The sequence below is a fragment of the Diceros bicornis genome, chromosome 16 (genome assembly GCF_020826845.1).
Source record: "Diceros bicornis minor isolate mBicDic1 chromosome 16, mDicBic1.mat.cur, whole genome shotgun sequence".
Classification (NCBI taxonomy): Eukaryota; Metazoa; Chordata; class Mammalia; order Perissodactyla; family Rhinocerotidae; genus Diceros; species Diceros bicornis.
In genome coordinates this window covers 56,106,835-56,127,537 of record NC_080755.1, presented here as the reverse complement: position 1 = coordinate 56,127,537, position 20,703 = coordinate 56,106,835, and the positions used below count along the sequence as shown (strand labels likewise).

General features: G+C 35.5%; 1 protein-coding gene across 1 annotated transcript in view; it reads right to left on the bottom strand.

The window, feature by feature from the left end:
- Positions 1–20,703, bottom strand: part of CDH7 (cadherin 7) — a 110,571-nt gene that overhangs the window by 5,970 nt on the left and 83,898 nt on the right. Inside the window, exons 7-10 of the mRNA XM_058557278.1 lie at positions 15,894–16,030; positions 14,659–14,780; positions 13,897–14,014; positions 10,482–10,733 (exon numbers count right to left, since the gene is read on the bottom strand). Of these exons, the coding sequence (XP_058413261.1) occupies positions 10,482–10,733; positions 13,897–14,014; positions 14,659–14,780; positions 15,894–16,030 (629 nt within the window). The remainder of the gene's footprint in view (positions 1–10,481; positions 10,734–13,896; positions 14,015–14,658; positions 14,781–15,893; positions 16,031–20,703) is intronic.

Below are 20,703 nucleotides of genomic sequence, written 5' to 3'. Positions count from 1 at the left end.
ATATCCAGTTTTGGTACCCAGAACTAGGCAGAATTTGGCAGATGTGGTACAAAATGGTACCACTGCTAGAGAAGGCTACTTACATTAAGCAGCAACTATTTCCTTTAATGAATTTAATTATTTTTTTAACATATTCCAAATTTTGAGTCTGAGGTTCATTTAAAACCAATCAGTCATGTGAACTACCATCAAGCCAGTTCTTTTCCAGCCTAAAAACTCTGTAACAGGTTTTTGTTTTAAATCAAATTACAAATCAAAAGACTTTATATTTATACCTGTTAAATATCACTTTCTTAAGTTTAACCCATTGTTTAGAGACTACCACAAAAAGGTTAAAGCCTAAATTTTATTTAACTCAACAATATTTTTTACTGAGCACTGATTTGCTAAAACTGTAACCCCTATAAAGGCAGTGATTTTATCCCTCATGGATGTATCTTAAGCACCAAGAACAATACTTGATAGTAAGTGTGCACTCAATAAGTATTTGTTAAATAAATTAATAAAGTGCAGGCAAGAGACTGTGACTGGAGAGATACAGATAGCTCTTGCATTAAGAAAGCCAATATTTTGTATAATTAAAAAATCAATTAACTATTATATAATGCAATAAATTATACAGCAATATAACACATGCTACGAAAATATGTATGGGAAGATATGTTCTGGCCAGGATGCTCAGAGCAAGTCTCCCAGAAGAGAAGACATTGAGGTAAGATTTGAAGGAGGAGCCAGCATTCACCAAGAAATACTATTTTCTCTATGGTCTCCATGAACAATCAGGATTTCTTATTAACTAGCCAACATGATAGCCATCAGCCACATGTGGCTACTGAGCATTTGAAATGTGGCTATCCCTATTTGAAATGTGACTTGAGATGTGTTCTAAGTGTAAAATATATATGTGATGTTGAAGACTTTATTTTTATAAAGTAAAATATATTAATAATTTGTATTGATTACATGTTAAAACTTAGTAGTTTGTTTATACTACATAAAATTTATTATTAGCATTTACTTCACTTGTTTCTTTTTATTTTTGCTACTGAGGCTACTTGAAAATTTAAAATTACATATGTGGTTCACACTTGTGAATCACGATTTCTTTCTTTTGGATAGCAGTTCTAAACAAAAGATTCAGAAATACTAGAAAAATCTTAACTGCATATGGTCTTAAAGTATACTACACTTACAGTAGGTTTTATTGCCAAAAGACATATTAAACAATGAAACAGCTATTATCCTACAATTATTACTGTATCTATTAGGTATAACTTAAAAATGACTTAAATGAAAAATCTGCTAGCACAATATGTATACAAGTTTAGTAATTTATTATAAATAATTATCCACATTAATGTACAAGTAGAATTCAGACTTTCAATAACTTTCTATTTTTCAACTCTTCACTTTTTTAACTGTTCTCCTTCACTCTCCTGTTCTTTGATCCTGTTAATTTGCATAAATATTATTAAAAATTTATTATATTTTCTCTATTTGGTACTAATTAAGTGTCACTAATTTTCTTTTAATTTTGAATTGAATTTGAATTTTGGGGGCTTCAGATAAGAAACAACCATGACAGAGAAACATCCTAACTTCCTTTCAGTGTCAAACTCCCACCACTTTCTCCACACCGACTGCTCAACAAGAGCTCCGTACTCTCAGCAAGAAATGGAGAGGTTATGGAGAGGAAATTTTCCAATCGATAATTGATCTTCAACCACACTTAATTTTATTGGCTTTTTCTTTTTTGCAAAAGTAGCCTATTCCATATTTCAACATTCTTGCATCCTGATTGCTCCTCAACTAGAGAAATGTGGGTTTTTCTAAGGTTACCAATGACTTTGACATTTGCCAAATCCAATGGGTGCCTTTCAGCTCTTTGTTTACAGGGCATATCTGCCATATTTGACAGAGAACTTCAACCAGGAAACACAATATGGGTAAGTTTCCTTGAGATAATTCAACAGAATATTATGGAGCTTCTTGCAGCCACTTAAAGTTTTACTCTCTCTTCTAATATCATGGTTTGCTTGGCAGCTGCTCTTCTCTAAATAGTACTAATGGTAAATCCTCCTCAAGTTCTGTACTTGGTTTCTTTCCTTTTCATCCAAGACTTCTCCTAGGTGAGCTCAATGAAACTCAAGAATTCAACTACCTCCTATATATGGCAATTGCTGAGGACTGACATCTAAATCTCCCATTTATCTCTCTGGATAACCAGACCATATTTATCAGTGACTACTCACAATTTTTATTGATAATAAAAATGTACGGATCTCTCAGAATATAGCAAATGCTCAATAAACAGTCATTATTATCATGTTTATTATTTGTTACTACCACTTTTACTAAAACTTTTTAGTCAATTGTCTCTCACTCATACAATATTCAAAGTTTCCAAACTTAAACCAGAAACTCCCAGATCATCTTTGCCTCCAACTTCTTCCCTTCCTCCTTGTCTTCACGTCCTGCTCATCCCAATACCTCAATCAACCAAATATTGTATATTGTAATCCCTGAAATGGGCCTCAAATCTCTTCCACAGATCTACCTGTCCTGCCTATTTAAGACTGGAAAATTTACTTTAAATCCCTGCTTCTCTATTTACTGGATGTATGGCCTTAGACAAGATATTTTACTTCCCCCTGCCTCAGTTTCCTCCTCTCCAAAATGGAAATAATAATAGTACTTATCTAGAAGGAACTACCTCATAGTTACTTTATGAAGATTGAGTTCATATTTGTAAAGTGCTTAAATAGTGCTACACATAGTAAGCACTATCTGGTTTTGTTAAATAATGTCATATATTGCAAATATAATATCTATAATAACATCTCATACAATTCAGTTCCTGTTGCTTTGGTTCTTGCTAAAATTTGAGTCATATAACTAGCGCACAGAAAGAAACAAACTTGACCATTCATATACATGTGATTTTGATAATCCTCGGTTAATTTTGTTTATTTGATATCTACTTTAATCTATTTATTGGATGGTAGAATATTGAATAATAGAGATACTGAACCTATTGTTGAGAGGCTTAAAATTTATGACAAAGGTAGTAAAATAAACAGTAGAATGTGATAAGTACTATTCACAGATTCATCCAAAAATTTTTCCTCCCGTATGCCCTATACTGGACCCTGAGGATATATTGGTTTAAAAAAGAAAGAGATTAAATCACTACTCTCAAGGTGCTTTTATATTTGGGCAAGGTAAACAAATATATATTTACAAATTGTGATAAGCGCCGAAAAGGAAATACACAGGTTTCAAGATAAAGAATCATGGGTGTGAGGGACACCTAATTTAATCAGTGGTTGGGGACATTCCCTCTGAGAAGGTAACACTGAGTCCAATTCATTGGAGGAAGTGAAGAAGTTGGAGGCAAAGATGATCTGGGAGTTTCTGGTTTAAGTTTGGAAACTTTGAATATTGTATGAGTGAGAGACAATTGACTAAAAAGTTTTAGTAAAAGTGGCAGTAACAAATAATAAACATGATAATAAGTACCATTTATTGAGCATTTACTATATTCTGAGAGGTCCATACATTTTTAGTATCAATAAAAATTGTGAGTAGTCACTGATAAATATGGTCTGGTTATCCAGAGAGACAGATGGGAGATTTAGATGTCAGTCCTCAGAAAAGGACAGTATGATCCCAACAGGTGAAAAGATGCAGGAAGAATGTTTCAGGAACAAGGTGGCACATTTGAAACTCATAGAAAGAATGGCCATGTGGCCCTTCCTACTGGGTAAGTGAACGATCCGACAGCCTGATACCTTTGAGAAGTGAGCAGGCATCAAATCATGCCTTGCTTTGTGGGCTATGAGAAACATTTGGATTTTATGTGAGTACATTTGATGCTTCTGAAATAATTGCAGAAAAGAAATAAAATAATTCATGTTTTAAAAAGTGAAATGGTAAGGAGAATACTAGTACAGTCTGGTTGTGATCACATATGGATGTCATTGGAAGTGACATTTAAGCTAAGATTTAAAGGATGAGAGAAGTCAACTTATCATTTTGTCTGGATCTATGTGCTGTGGAATCAGAGATATATGCAGATCCCCAGTGACAGGCCAAAATTTGACCTTGCACTTATAAACCCATTCTATTGTTTATAGTCACAAGGATAAACAAAGATTTGTAATTAATAAAATCCAAGTACGTGATTGAGACAAATTAGACAACTATGGCATTTTAACAGAAATTTAAAGTGAATTTTAACAACAAATAAAGTATTCTTGAAATCTCTACTGCAATATTTTCCCTATCTTTAGATAGATGCTAAAAATCATATATTCTGATTTTTTTTTCTTGAGTCCTTATATAGCTCCAAGGCTATTAACCTGAAAATATAATTTAAATGCTTTTAACTTGTGCCATATTCATTTCCCAGAAAAATTAAAAGATAGGCTGGGGGCTGGCCCTGTGGCGTAACGGTTAAGTTTGTGTGCTCTGCTTCAGCAGCCCGGGGTTCGCAGGTTTGGATCCCCAGCATGGATCTACTCACTGATTATCAAGCCATGCTGTGGCAGGTGTCCCACATATAAAAAGTAGAGGAAGATGGGCATGGATGTTAGCCCAGGGCCAATCTTCTTCAGCAAAAAGAGGAGGATTGGCAACAGACGTTAGCTCAGGGCTAATCTTCCTTATACACACACAAAAAAAAAGATAAGCTGGATCTCAGAAAAATGTCCTAAAACTGTAGAATCTTAGGAAATGGGAAAATCAGGGTCCAATGAAAATAGTACTTATGGATAATGAAAAAAATAAAATCAAATGTTCTTTTCTACAAATGAGAACACTCAAACATTCATGGGTTCGTTCAGCATGCACGTATCCATGCATTCTCTATGTCAGATCAGCATTTATGAGGTGCTATGTATATAATCATAAAATAATGCTCAGTCCCTGCCTCCAAAAGCAGGAGCCTACTGGAGGAGACACGCAAGGAGATGAACTAAAGAAACAAGAAGGCAGCCAGGAAGGATGCTCTAAGACTGTTTTACACAAGGTATTATGGGGCCCAGAGGAACAGCACCCAAGTTGGACTCAGAAGCAAAGGAAGTGAGTCTTGAATGCAAAATGGAGATATCAATTGTGGATTGTGGGGAGAGGTATTCCAGGCAGAAGGAGCAATGCATATAAGAGCAGGTAAGACAAAGCAGGATGAGTCTGAGAAAGAGCAAGTCATGCAGTGTGGCTGAAGTAAACTGAGCCGAGAGAGATAAGACTGAACTGGGAGGGAACAGCCAGGTCATAGAACGTCAGTGATTTTAGTCTGTAGACAACGGGGAGCCATGGAAATCTTATTTTAAGCTGGAGTGTGTCACAATCACATTTGCTTTTAAAATGCTTACTCTGTGCTACTGATGGATTGAATCTGATAGAGACTGGGGAAACCGCCATAATTCAGGAGGGGAAAGATGGGCCTTGGGCAAAATCAGGTGCAACATCAAGAGAGAGAAAGGAAGAGATTCAAGCAGCAACGAAATAAAATTAACAGTACTTGGGGACTGATGGGCTATGGAGGATGGGACAGAGCGAAGAGTGAAGGCTGGCTAAATCAGAAAAAGAGGTAGGGATGCAGAAAAATTGTTCAGTATGTGATAATTTCAGATTTCTAATGTCAGCAGTCCAACAGAACAATGAATATACCTATCTAGATCTGCTGTGAAAGATCTGAACCAGACGTTTGCAAATCATCTACATAAAGGAGATACTGCTTTCCATGTTTCCAGACAGGGAAAAGTTTAATTACAACTGAGATTGATATTCCCTTTCCCCAAAACAAGTCCTATTACAAAGTTCCTCTCTGTTAAATATGCGAGTTAGAATGATTTCATTTGAGTCTCAAGTAAGACAGAAAAACTGACCTAAGCACGATGAATATTTTATGCACAAAGACAACTGGTGTATTATATTGTTGTTGTACTGAAGTATAATCTCAAATTCAACATACACAATTCCAAATGTATTCTTTCAGGGTTGGAAGCAATTAGAGGATACTTAATTAGACACTCAAAGTTAACCAAAGAAGTGATAAGCCACTATGTGAAACAGATCGAAGATACTGTTGCTCTAATTCGGCAGTACCTGGACTGCCACACCCACAGGCCTATAGGCCTTTTCTAGATACACACAAGTCTTTCATATTGGAAAACACATAGGGAAAAATACCTTAAAAAATAAAGGACTTCCAGAAAGCAGTCTTGTCTGTTTGGGTCCCGGCTCTGACGCCTTATAACTTTGTGCATATCTCCTCTAATTTACAGTTTTCTCATAAAACAAGTGGGCATAATACTAATACTTAATAATACCTGCCTAGGAAATGCGATATGAGAATTAAATTAGATAAGGCTTGTAAAGCAGCTAACGTCTAGCACTTAGTACAAGCTCATTAAATGTAATTCATGTTTTAGTATGCTTGCACTCGTTTGAAAGAACACATCTGCTACCATAAATTAGCCCCTGGAGTCTGTCCATTATTATCACTAGGACTGCTATGTCAAATATGTTCCGTCGTTATAGATTATGATGGGAATCCATCTTTTACATCCTGCTATCATTTTTTTCTGAGCAATCTAATATATTTTTTACTTAGGTAATACTATCATTTACAAAACCAGGAAAATATTTTTGAACAAAATCATAAGTGGCCACAGTAACAGGAGAGTAATACCGTGTAGCGCTTGGTAGATCAGGCAAGAAAAGGGAAAAGATTAATGACAGCTAACCGTCAAGCTGGCCATCCTGGGCACACTGGAAGAGCCTGAATGCCATGTGGCAAACAGTGGTTTTCCACAAACGCCTTATGAAACCTGAAGCTGGGCCAGTCTAACTAATCCCAGTGATGACTAAAGAGCCAAGAGCTGGACAGGATGTTACAGCACTTCAATTACTCAGACCTAAAGGTCCAAATAGGGAAAAAACAAAACTTTATAGTAAATACAGCGACAGTTTTAGTGTGCAGGAAAAAGCTTCTTTGTGCGGACTAACAGAAAGCAACCAGCTGTAATAGTCTCTGAATAGACGTGCAATATTTAACACTGACACCATATTTTAAAACAAAATAACTGAAATTCTTTCTGATTATCTATCAAAATCCACTGAAGTAATAAGGTAATGTCAGTCCTTCATAGAATTTGTTTTTTTAAAGTGTTTTCAGCCTGGTTGAAAAATAACTATATGTAAATAATGATGAATTTAACTATGATAAAAATGTATATTAAAATTGGTGTTGGAGTTGGGGCAAAATATTTATTCAAGCATTAGAATACTTGAATATCTTGCGATATATTGATGAAATTCTTCTACATGAGAAATAATTGAGATGATTGATAACTTTATCATGAACTTTGAATATAACAATAATATCTCCCATTCAGGTTGTACTTGGTGTAAATAAAAGAAACCTCATATTCTAATTTTTGGATGATCTCTTTCATTGAGAGAATTCAGGTGCAAAAAAATGAGAGAGAGAGGGTGAGAATGACAGAGAAATCAGAAAATAGCTCACCTATAAAGTAAGAAGAATGCAGATATAGGTGAAGACGGACAATCCAACTTCAGATACCATGAATTTCAAATCTTGAGAAAAAACTACGTGTGAACAACAATTTTTTCTATTTTCAAGGTGTATTTCCTTTGTAATTTAATCCAAAAGCAGTGATTGAGAATAAGGAGACCTAGAATCTTATGCATTAATGGCCACTAACTTGTTATATGAACTGAAAAATCCTTGAACCTAATCATCCCTGAAGTTTGGGCTGGAACTGGTTTCTGTGATGCCTTCCAGCACCAACCTTCTGGGAACTTCAGTGCCTCCCCTTCCGTCAGGTTACAAGTAGCTTTAATTTGTCACATCACAGGAACACACACTTGGCAGGGAGTGAGCATGCTTTTGTAAGGAGTCTAAAGCCCAGGTGCTTCTCTACCTTCATCCTTAAATTGAACTTGCTTCTCAAAGTTCTTCTTCCCCATTCCTGCCTCTTTGCTTTGCTTTTTTATAACAATATTTGTTCAGAAGCCTGAAAAGGTTTTAGTTACAAATCCTGATACCTAGTGCCTAGAAACAAGATTCATGCCACTTCTGCAGATGTCAAGAATGAGTCATTTGTGCACTAAAAGTCAAGTTTCATGCCAGGCTGAGCACCCCATCTGCAAGCGCCTCCGAGTACTTGATCCCACTGACCCCGGCACCCATCGTGAAAACCCAGAGTCCGCAGTAGAGGAGACAGAAGCAAAAGAGTGTAAAAAGTCCTGATTATCTGCTTCTAAAGACTTAGGAAATAAGGCACAAAGAGAGTCAATTCTGTACTGAAATGCTAACATTTGAACACACTGATTACTGGGCAGAGTCCTTACTGGGAAAGGGAAGCTATAGGTAGAAGCCCCTGTTTCCAAACTGTATTTCAGTACCATAGGCTCTGTGTTGACTTTTGTTTTTGTAGACTTGCAGAAACTTTTAAAAAATGAATAAAATTTGGGACATAGAGACCTGATCCTTAGAAGTGGCATTCCTAACTTGGTGTCTGTTTAAGGAAAACGTTCAAATTTGACAAAAAGAGTAGTCATACTTAACTAAATTTTGACAAAATCCCTAAAACTATAATCTTACTCTGAGATATATGTCTATACACACGCACATACTCACATATATCATATGCAAGAATGAAATCTAATAAAACTCTACTTCACTTACTTTCAGTAACAGCCAGGTAACGATTCTTAACCAATTAGAACTGCCAAGCAACCTAAATGGCAAGGTATCCCTAAGTCACAGGTGAAAGTATTTTCTAAAAATGAAGCAGGCTTCATTAGACAGACAGCCTTAAAAAAAAATCAAAAGTTAATTAACTGTTGAGTATGATTAAATTCTGGGGACTGCAATTTTATCTTACTCCTTTGAAGTACATAGCATAATTGAAATTGTCTGTGATAAAGTGGTCAAGTTAAGTTCAAAAAGAGTCATCCACACACCATTTACCTATTCTCCTCATTTTTTTCTGACTTTATGCTTTTGAGCTAAAGACATTGCCATTTTAAATACAAAGGAAAATCTTCATCTTCTTATCTAGGTTATTCAGCTACTGTAAAATAAATATGCAATTTCACCTCTTTATTATTATGTTTTGGAACCTGGGAGAGCAATAAAAAGTAGTTTGCAATGGTTCCATCTTTTTCAAAATTTACTCTAGTCCCTTATATTCAAATCAGGTTTTAACTGGGAATTTCTTGCCATTTCTAACGAATTTCTGAAAGTTTCTGCCACCTGTGTGAAGCTATCTAGAAAAAAATAGATGTATTTGGTTAGCTGAAATTATTGAAGATAATAACTTCCATTTTTATGAGGTCATTTACAATGTATTAGTAACTAGGTCTTAGCTTGGTTAATAGGTTGAGAACTTGCTTCATCAACAACACTTAAAATTTATTGAATGTTCACTATATGGTAGAAAAATGAGTTATCTCATTTAATTTTAACAACAACTTTATGAGTCTAGTTCTATTATTTTTGCCTTTTAGATTAAGAAGCCAACCTTAGAAGAATTAACATTCCCCTGGTGAAGAACTAGTGTATGTGGGAGGCAGCAATAAAAACTAGGTTTACCTAACTCCATAAATCTTGTTTTCAACCATCACACGATGATGACTCCCACTGCTGAATTCTGCTTTTCCAAAAATATATTATAAATGGATTTACAAATTATATTAAATCCCAAGAAAACACACAGTAGAGTCTCAGATGCAATATTAAATGCTTGTTGTCCTTGCTGTAGGAAGTTACACTGTGAAGGAGAATGGAGCTAAGGAATAAGCCCATTACCCTATGCCCATGTTGGATGTCTCCCAATTTTTAAAAGGATGCTGCATAATCTCTTCTAAAACTGCAATTCTAATATAAGTTATAAATCTAATGTGACTACATAATAAAGTAATCACGGAAAAATACAATTAAATATGTTAATTCTTCTTGGGAAATTATAACTTTTGCATTGCTGAAATTGCAATCATTTTAAATTTGCAAATAATTATAAAATCTACCTTAAATCTTCTCTGAAAAGAGGTAGGATATAAAACCATAATTTCTAAAATAAGCATATTATCAAAAAAATATAGAAAAAGATTCTAATATATCTCCTCTATAGATTATTCTAAAGCAAAAAGCTGGGATATGATAAATTAAACAACAATCTTAAAAAACTTCAATTTTAAACATAAGCCATTATTCTTTACTGTTATTTTAAAAGTGAAATTGATATTTTTTCTGAGTTATATTTTAAATATATCACTGGAAAGTGTGCCAATGATCATGGCCTGCTCAGTGAGCAAAACACCATTGAATAGAATACTTGCAGAGTTCTTGAAAAGGTACTAAAAGGAATAGAAAAGAAGAGAGAAAAGTCACAATACACAGTTGTTGTGACTGCTATTACAGCACGAGCACTGAAAACAGTACCTACCCAGTAATGTCAAGACACAGGCAAGTATTGCGATCAGGGCTCCCGTACTGAGGCCGGCAGGTAGGACGTAAGCCTCGGCATTGCAGGTCTGGGCTATCCCTTCTGCATCGCAGTCACAGACACGGATGGTGAGGGTGTTGGTGCTGCTGAGTGAAGGTGATCCACTGTCCACGATGAAGATTGGCAGATAGTAAACAGATTGCTCCTGTCTCCGAAAGCCATTTCTCCTGGTGAGAATCGAGGCTGTGTTGTCTAGGATAAAGAGAGCAAATACATAGCACAAGATTTCTGATCAAATCAGTCCTGCCAAACTTTATCTGATTTAAGTCACTCTGTTTAGTTTCTTTGATGAGGAGCCATACTTCCAAATATTGGTTCATTTTAATACATTTTAATATATTTGTCATGCTACGCAGTTATAACCAAAGAAACAGTTATAAAATAAAAGTGAATAGGAAAATGTTTATGCATCATTTACTGTATGAACTGCAACTCTGTAAAAATTACATGTAGTACATCCTTTTAAGGCTCTCAAATTTCAAACCATACACTTCTTTACAGGATGGTAAAAGTTAACAGGTTAAATATTTTTGCAGCATCATCAGACAGCACAGATGAAATTTCTAATCCAAGCTTTCTTTGACAAGTTCCAAGCCCAATATAGAAACAATTAAAACAAGCTACTCTAGCTTTATTTGAATTGAGTAATGCATAGATATTCAAGAGAGGAATTATTATATAGTTTTTAAAAATCCATATTGGTATATATTGTTACCAAACCCCACATACGTATATAGACTTTTTGTCAGTGATAAAATAGGTCATTTCCATTTCATTTATATTCAATATTCTATTTCATCTAAACAATTATAGTAATTATGAAACTTTTAACAGTGATCAATAAGTCTGTATCACATCTATAATTTATATATCAGAAATAGGTTTTTTTATCTGCTAGCAATTTATCCAGTGAACTTGTCTTAATTAACTAATTAGAAAGTTTACGTGATTCCTTAAATTTACAGTAATTAATGAAAATATGAAGGAACAGAAGGAAAACCAGGACCACAGATTAATCCAGTGTGCTTTAATATATATCTCCTTTCCAAACTGTCAAAGAGATATTTATCCAATGTTATCATGAAAGAATTAACAATACTTTAATGAAACAACAAGCTGAAATCTATTTTGTCTCAAAAAGCACAAAACAGCCAGCCCACATGAGACTGCAGAAAACGTATAACATGCAATTATCGATGCGGCAGGAATAAAACTCTGATTTTCAGATTCTATCTGGTAGGTGTTTATGTAAACAAATCTTTTATTTTAAAATGTATGAATTTGAGAGGTGTTCATTAAGAAACTCACATGGAGTTGTTGAAGGATATGGTCTTGACAATGTTTCTATACGCTTAACAGCGCACACACACACACGTCTGCGTCTTTGCCTCCCAAACATTCAGATCTTATACCTACTTATGATTTGATACACAAAGTTTTTCAAAGTTGTTGATTTGTGATCTAACATGCCTGACATCAAATCATGCAAACGCACACAATGAATTGAGGAGCACATGTTGAAATGTCCAGTATGTGAGAAGAGAACCTTACATTCAAGAAACAGATCATGAAATTCATCATGTCTGTATGTGCTTCCTACGATGGAAGCCAACATAAGAAGGGATGTTCTTCTTTCCCACATGTTTTCCTTCAAGGTACAGGCTAGGGAGCTCTGGGCTTAACTTAGAGAAATCTTTCAATTATGTGGCAGTGTGAATGTCCCGAATATCCAGACATTTTTGTTCACGTGCTGCCCAACAATCATGGTGGTACTGGATGATGACACATGGGGGAATATTCACACGCTTCTTGGGAAGGTCATAAATTCCCTTCCGTGAATTTGTGCTGGATGAATACAAGTGCAGAGAACTGTCCCTTCCAACTATGATGAGGTCAGAGAGTTTGGGATTACCCACATAGAGAATGCTCTTCGTTTTATATTACTAAGGGGACAAGATAGTGTTCTCATTAAACTGAGAAAGGGATCAGGAAAAATTATTATTTTCAGATTGAATTTTTGAGGCCAAAGTTGCACTTTCTGCGCTAAAGCAAGTGATAGCTTCAAGCAAAAGCACTTACGTCCATCTTCTGAGAGCAAGCCTTTTTATTTTTTTAATTAATTAATTAATTTTGTGTGTGTGTGTGTGAGGACGATCAGGCCTGAGCTAACATCCATGCCAATCCTCCTCTTTTTGCTGAGGAAGGCTGGCCCTGGGCTAACATCCATGCCAATCTTCCTTATGTGGGACGCCGCCACAGCATGGCCTGACAAGTGGTGTACCCGTGCACGCCCGGGATCCGAACCCGGGCTGCCAGCAGCCAAGCACGCGCACTTAGCTGCTACGCCATGGGGCCGGCCCCTGAGAGCAAGTGTTTTTAGATAAGCCAGTATTTGACTAGCAAATCTATTTCTACATCTTTTTTTTTTCTGAAAACTGATTCACACATTCAATCTGAATGAAATAATTACACTCCATATTGTTGGGGAATACTGTTTTCTCTTTATATCAGCTGCAAATACTCTCCTTCTGCTAAAATAAATACCTTGAATGAAAACCCATGTGAATATATATATATTCAAAATTAGACAATAGATAGTAGGTTCTCATGCTTCTTTTAAAAGTTCTTATAATTCTCTCTTTCTCTCTCATGCTCTCTGTCTCTATATACATATAAATAAAAATTTTTTATTAAATAAAATTAAACAAAACCAAAATCTACTATAGGTGGATTTGTAAAAATGTTTCTATAATGACACTTAGAAAACTGGTGTTTACTTTTGAAGCACATAAATGGGATTTGGGATGACAGGGAATTCCTTTGTTCTTTTTTATTTTATATTTTTTGCATGAAGAGTATGTTTTTATTATTTGCATGAATTACTTTTATTTTTATGTTAAAAATAAAAGAATAACTGATGTTAGCATTGAAAATATTAAGTCAAAGTTGATTTAGGTTGAAATATGTAAAGTCCAATTATTTTCCTAATGTGTCAAGTTATAGCTAAGTAGAATAGTCTTTGTTAAGGCTATTTAGCTGGCTCTCAACAAATTAGATAATTTGGATAAAGAGCTTGGTATACAAATAAGGAAGCAAATGTCTAGAAGAAAAGACAGAGAGAGAGGGATCTGGCTTCTCCCCCATTTGGATTTAGGCCTAAAATGATTTAAGTAGCGCTTATTCTTCATGACAGCAAATCCATAGATAAAAATTACTTGAGGGTCTCATTGCCCTTTAATTAATGTCCTTGCTGGTATAAAAAAAAATCCATAATCAGCATTCCTGAGGGAGAAAAAATACTTGCTTAGAGAGTTTGTACCTGCTGCCTCCATCTATGACAATAATAATACCTTACCTTTGTTATCTTTCAGTGAAAAGTTGTGGTTATTTGTTGCATCAGTCGTTAAGCTGAAATAAAACTGGTGTCCATTGGATGGCTCATCTTTATCAACAGCACTGATTTTCTGGATAACCTAGGGAAAGAGAATGTAAAACATGAAAGCACATTGGTGTGCTCTGCTATGTTTTCTGAGGCAAGACAGAGTAGTTTTACACCTTATAATAAATACCATCTTCCTGAATGAGCTGAGGGGAAGGATCAGATGTACTAACATGAACTCAATCTCAAAAGGGCTCTGAAAAACAAATCTGTCCTTTTCAAAATTCATGTTTGGATTTACTTTTGTGACCCTCAGAAATAAGGTGTACTAACTGATTACACCATCCCAGTAAACATCACAAGACACTGAGCAACATGGATGAGGAGAACAAACCACACTGAGATTACACTCCACTTCATTCTTAGAACCTGCTGTGGAATGTGGGAAACAGCCCAAATGTAATATACCATATTTCTCCTTAAAGGAGTCTAAGCCCTTAACCATTTACCATGGCTTTTACAATGTTTGCCTTTTCTTCCTAAGGAATTTTCATCACCCTAATTAAACCAGAATTTGAAAGTTCCTTTAATATTAGTTTATGCTCCACATCAAAATGTTAGTTTTGCTGAAACATGCTGATTATATTTTACCTTAAAGCTGGCAGAATTTCAAAGGCAACTGCTGCTGGATATTTAAAGAAATCACTACTAGGAGCAAGGTGTTCTGAAGCCCCTTACCTGCCCTGGCTGGGCATTTTCACAGACGGTGGTTTCATAGTCCATGGCAAATTCAGGGGCATTGTCATTGATATCGAGGATAGTGATGGCGACATAGCCTCTTCCTACTTGAGATGGATTCTCTAATAAAGAGGAAAATGTTTTATCATTTACTCTGAGAGTAAAGCTGTTATTCCAATGCCATTTTACTCAGGAAACTCATATTAAAAACAATCGGAGGGGCTGGCCTGGTGGTGTTCCGGTTATGTTCACGCGCTCTGCTTTGGTGGCCTGGGGTTCGCAGGTTCGGATCTCCGGCGTTGGCCTACTCACCGCTTATCAAGCCATGCTGTGGCAGGTGTCCCACATATAAAGTAGAGGAAGATGGGCATGGATGTTAGCCCAGGGCCAATTTTCCTCAGCAAAAAGAGGAGGATTGGCAACAGATGTTAGCTCAGGGCTAATCTTCCTCACACACACACATAAAAACAATTTGAGTCAATCAAAATTGTTTGCGTCTCTAAAGCACAATTCTAATAAGGAAATGACAAAGCCTCTAATGAAATCTAGAATCATAACGTTGTAGAGTTTAAAGAGAGCAATAGAAAATGTGATCCGAATGTCAGATATATATGTGTGTGAATATATATAGATACGTAATTTTTTAGTCGCTGATGAGAAAATCATTGAAATAAAAATAAATAAGCCATGAATTTCAATATTCTTTGATGCTAGAACCCATATTTGTATGAATATAGACTATATAATGCATATGTACAGAATATGCATAAAATATAATTTTGCATTGTTCTTGCAATGTTTTTCTTATCAGGGACTAAAATTAGTTCAATATTAGAATATGCAAATCTGGGTGTCTTGGTTAGAGATCAATTTACTAACTGAATGGGTGTCTTGGTTAGAGATCAATTTACTACTTTTCGTAAGCTATTTGACCAACTCCATATCAGCATAAATGCAGCATATGACATACAACCGCAAAACAACAAGAAGCCCTCTGAAGGTAACTCAGCTCCATTATTTTATAGTAATCTCTTTTTTATTAACTTTGTAAGTATTAGCAAATAAAGTTAGTAAATATAAATATATTTCACAGCTTGAAATCAGGGATTGTAAATATTTTATTCAATTCAAATAAGCACCTAATATAATTCAAGTTGAAATTATAATCTCATGACAACCCGTTCTCCACTCTCAACATCCTCCATCATAATTTAACTTTAAACCTTACTACTTACGACTCTCCATTGCAAGGACTGTGATATTATGAACAGCATTTGTCTCCCGATCCAAGGATTTGGCAGTTGTAATAACTCCACTGTTGGCATCAATATTGAAGTATCTCTCCAAGTCTGTGTTTCTGTCAATTGAATACCTAATTGAACATTAAAAAAAAAAAGTTCAACATTGATGTTTGATCACAATTTGCTAAATTTATTTCATTAATTGCACAGGCAATCACCAAATACTGCTGACTCCACGATCTGTCACATTAGTAACATAAATATATGCCTAGTTTAAACCTACATCAATATTATAGTTGGTTCATAATCTGCTTGTCAGTTATCTCTTTCCTTTTCTATCCTACAGTACAAAATAAACACCATAGTATAGTTGTCTTCACAGTGGATTTGAATATGCCACTATAACCTTCAAATTCATTTTATTATTATTTTGGCTCCTAAAAACCATTTTCAATAGATTTAGTAGCCCTGGCCATGGTTATGGGTCCTTCTAAAATGAAATATATGTAGACATCTTGCCCATTCACATATAATTAGTAACATCTTTTGTCTTGATAACACCAGCCTGATCTGAACCTTTTTTCTGTGTCTGTCACTCAGTGGACTTGACCAGGGTTCCACAGATGCGCTTCAAAGTAGAACTTCTAAAATCGCATGAATATTTTGGTGTGTAAAAACCTTTTCTCAAAATATCTGCTATCCAAATATTAGTGAAAAATTACTGCTCAACTTGTATTCTTATTCCATTATGCTATAATTTGTCCCATACACAAAATTCACCCTCCCCTCATTAATGATTATCTTCAAACGACCCTCTCAGTCTTTCTAGTTGGGTGAAATAAGGGCTCTCATTTAAAAACAAATGAGACAAATAAACAAAAGAACAAACAGATAAACACACACTCAATTTAAGTTAAGAAAGTATTATGTTTCCATAGTAGTTCTCCAACTACTATTATTAAATAGTGTCATCTACTTCTAGTCTGCTGTATTACAAAATGCAAGAAACACAAAAAGGAAAGAGGAGGCATCAGAAAATACTAGAAAATAAAATTAAACATAAACAAAAAAATATGATTGTCTTTGTGCAGCAACAGGTGTTTGGGTGTTGAGAATATTAGGAACTTATTTTTCGATGGCTTCTATTTTCTCGATGGCATATGAGACAAGGTTATCAGCTGAGACAGCAGGAAGGAGAAGGTGGTTGGAAGACAAGGAGAGAGAAGTCATTTTTTTAGAATGGACATATATATATATATATGCACACACACAAACACTATACATATATACACACATACACACTAGGTGAAGTGTAATGAAATAGCTAAGCGTTATGGATTGTCCCTTTGAGGTTTGTAGTCATTAATTTAATGTGAAACCAGTCATCCTGTTTGTTTGTCTTGCTCCGTTCTCATCCATGTGTTTGAAGGTGCATACAAAGCAGAGGGCTGGGTTTAACCAGTCAATGGGTTTAACCAGACAATGGAAGGAGAGAGGGGTAAGGAGGATAGGGACATATACACAGGAGTGATAATAATGAAGGCCCATGGTACATAAGTTGGTAAGAGAGAAGTGAGGAAATACAGGAAGGCAGATTGATACTGAGAAGATGTTGGTACATGAACAGATTGTAGATCTTTACAGCATGCAGAACTGCTGGAGTGGGAGGTGGTGGACAGAGAGCAAGATGCTTGAAGTAGATGTTCAACAGAGAGTATATATATGAGAGCTGACAAGCCAAGGGTATGTTCATAAGAATCGGTGACCGAATTGGAGCGGAGGAACAGATCACTGGAGTCAAGAAGACCAAGAAAGTGAGAGGCCAACATGTTTGATGGGTCATGGGTGCAGCTGAATCAGTTACTAATCACCATGCCAGGAGTGGTGGTGGGAAAGAATAAACTGGTCCGAGTACTAAAATCCTCAATGAATCAGTGTGATTACTGTATATTTGGTGGTTGATAGCAACATGGAAGATTTTGAGTAAAGTCTGATGACACATTCCACAAAAGAGTTGAGAGTTTTGAGGGAAAAATAAAATTAAATAGTTTGAAAATGGCAACGGCAGTACAAAATGTATTCACTCTCACCTCCAGGATCTGTGCTACACAGGATATGAGAGGAAAAACAAATCTTACTTGATATTCCTCACATCCTCTCCTTACCATCCTTATATTATAGCGAAGTGTCTTTACTCAAATCAAAATCAAACCATTCCACTTAAGCTGCCCATTTCACCTGCTCAGACCTTGTCAAGAATGTTTTTCCTTGGATTTAGATAGTTTTCCCTCTATACAGCTTTATCTGAATTGAAAGCAAATGTTTCCTATTTTAAAAAACAAATTTCCTCCACTTATGTGAAGTTCACCATTGGCCTCCATATTGTCAAATCCACTGTTCACTTCTCCATTTTTTTCCTACTATCTCTCTCATCCGATGTACTACAATTGATCACTTGCTCTTGACCACTTGCTCCTCCTCAAAACACATTCTCCCTTACCTTTACTAATACCGCATCTTCCCTATTTTCTCCTACCTCACCATCTGTTCCTTTTTAGTCACCTTGGCTGGTGCACTCTCCTCTTCATGATCTCTAATTACTTGAACTCCCTCTAACCTCTCCTATGGCTTCCTCTTCTTTATGTAAACACTTTTCCTTAGCAACTTATACAGTCTCATGGCTTAAATAACTTCTATAATTTTGATTACTCCCAAATTTATATAAAATCTCCTTGGCACATCAGACTTATATACTGATTTACTTACTTAATATCGCCACATGGATACACAACATGAAATGAAATGTAACATATCCAAACTGATGTTATAATGCCCACAGTCCCCCAAACCTCCTCCTTCCTCTCTCTTTCCCATCTGAGTCAATAACGCCACCAGTCACTTGATTGCTCAATCTAAAAATTTGGAATTGGTCCTTGACTTGTTTTTCTCCCGTACCACTGCATTCTCAACAACTACTCTCAGATACTGTCAGTCCAAGTTATCACCCACGTTAGCCTAGATTTTGCATTATTTTACTCCTTATCAATGTACTTCCATTCTTACTGTCTACAATCCACTTTCTACACAACAGCCATATAAACAACAAAGAATTTTATTTAATGATACAATAGAGTTTAATTTTCAATTATATAGAAGGGCTAGATTTTCTTCTCTGAAATGTTGCATTAGTCAAACCAATATATGCCAATATTTCCTATTGTTAATATACTATATATGTATGCATTTGTGTGTGTATGTATGTGTGTGTATATATACATATATATATATAATAACTTAATACCCATGCACTCATGCATCAATTGAGCCAATACTAAAAGACTGAATTGTTCATTTTTTCAAATCATTCTGATAATGTTTGCATATTCAGGAAAAAAATAGACTTCTAGAGTCTTACAAAGCAAATAGGCCCTGGACTTGACATATATCTGTCTAAATGAGTTCATGTAATTATGTATCTAAATGAGTTCCTGTAATTCCCTGCAGAGCTAAAGTCAATGTCTAAAACATTTGCCTGTATTATCAATAGCCTCAAAGGTCCCAGCATTAGAATAAATGAAATTAAACTTGAGAATTCAGGTAATATTAAATGTTAAATGTCTCCAACTTCTATTCACCTCATAGAAAAATCCCTAATTTTTTAGGGATCTGGTGATTACCCTAGGCCTTTATATGTTTTGAAGAAGAATGGACACCAGAGTTTCTATCATTCAAATATTAATCATTTCTAAATCATAAACTCTGTAGCCTCCACTTATAAATTGTGTATATTTTTAAAATAGTTATAATTTTCACTTATATCTCACTAAATAGCATAGCCTCATACATATACGTATTTGGTAATTTGTGAATTATTCTGATATCTTATGTCTCCATTTCATTCATTCATAAATTCATCAACCATTCTTGAGCACCTGCATGTGACATTCTATTTCAAGAAATACAGGAGATAAACAAAATATTTGTTAAAATAGCAACCTATAATAAATATTTAGGAGAAAACCAACAAATTTCTATCCTAGAGTATGATGAAAGAAGTCAGGGCAGGTGTGGGAGAGAATAAAGTATTGGCTTGGGAAGAGATGGAAGACCTTGGCAAGGACAAAGAGTAGACAAATTGTCCAGAACATTCTGTATGGTTATTATGTTTCTTAATCACAAGGACTTAGGATCACCCAGTATTAAAGGGATTCCCTATTTTCTACCTGCCCCTCTGGACATGCATAAAACTGGATCTTATGTATAAGGCATTAGCTACTCTATAAATTTCCCTGAGAAAAACAATCCCTTACCCAAGAGAAATAGAGAAAATATGGGCACTTTTTAGAATAAGAGGTGCAAAACGTCTTTGAAGAGAATCTGGGAGGGCTGACTGGGCCAAAAGAGAAAAAAAGCCCTAAAGAAGTCTGGAGGAGCACACTCTTTGCAGTTCTAGATCCACTGGTCTAGCGACTGAGATGTGTGATTACCTGAGTCAATCAGAGGCTGAACAGGAAGGGAGAGGATTGGTGTTTCTCTAATTATAAACCAAAGTTAACGTCAATGCATCTTCTGATGCAGTTAGTGGTATGTGGACTCACAATGATCCCTCTAGTTTCTACAAATTACAGCCTAAAATGCTTGGCCTCTTTCAGTATATGTTGGAGTGACCCACTAGAGAGATCACTTTCATATTTTTGCGGCGACAGTTAAAGCTTCTGCCGTATCCATTTATTACGCAGGCTGCTCCAAATCTCGATACCCAGCCTCAACCCTTTCCTGAGATTTTGTAAATTACTCCAGATAC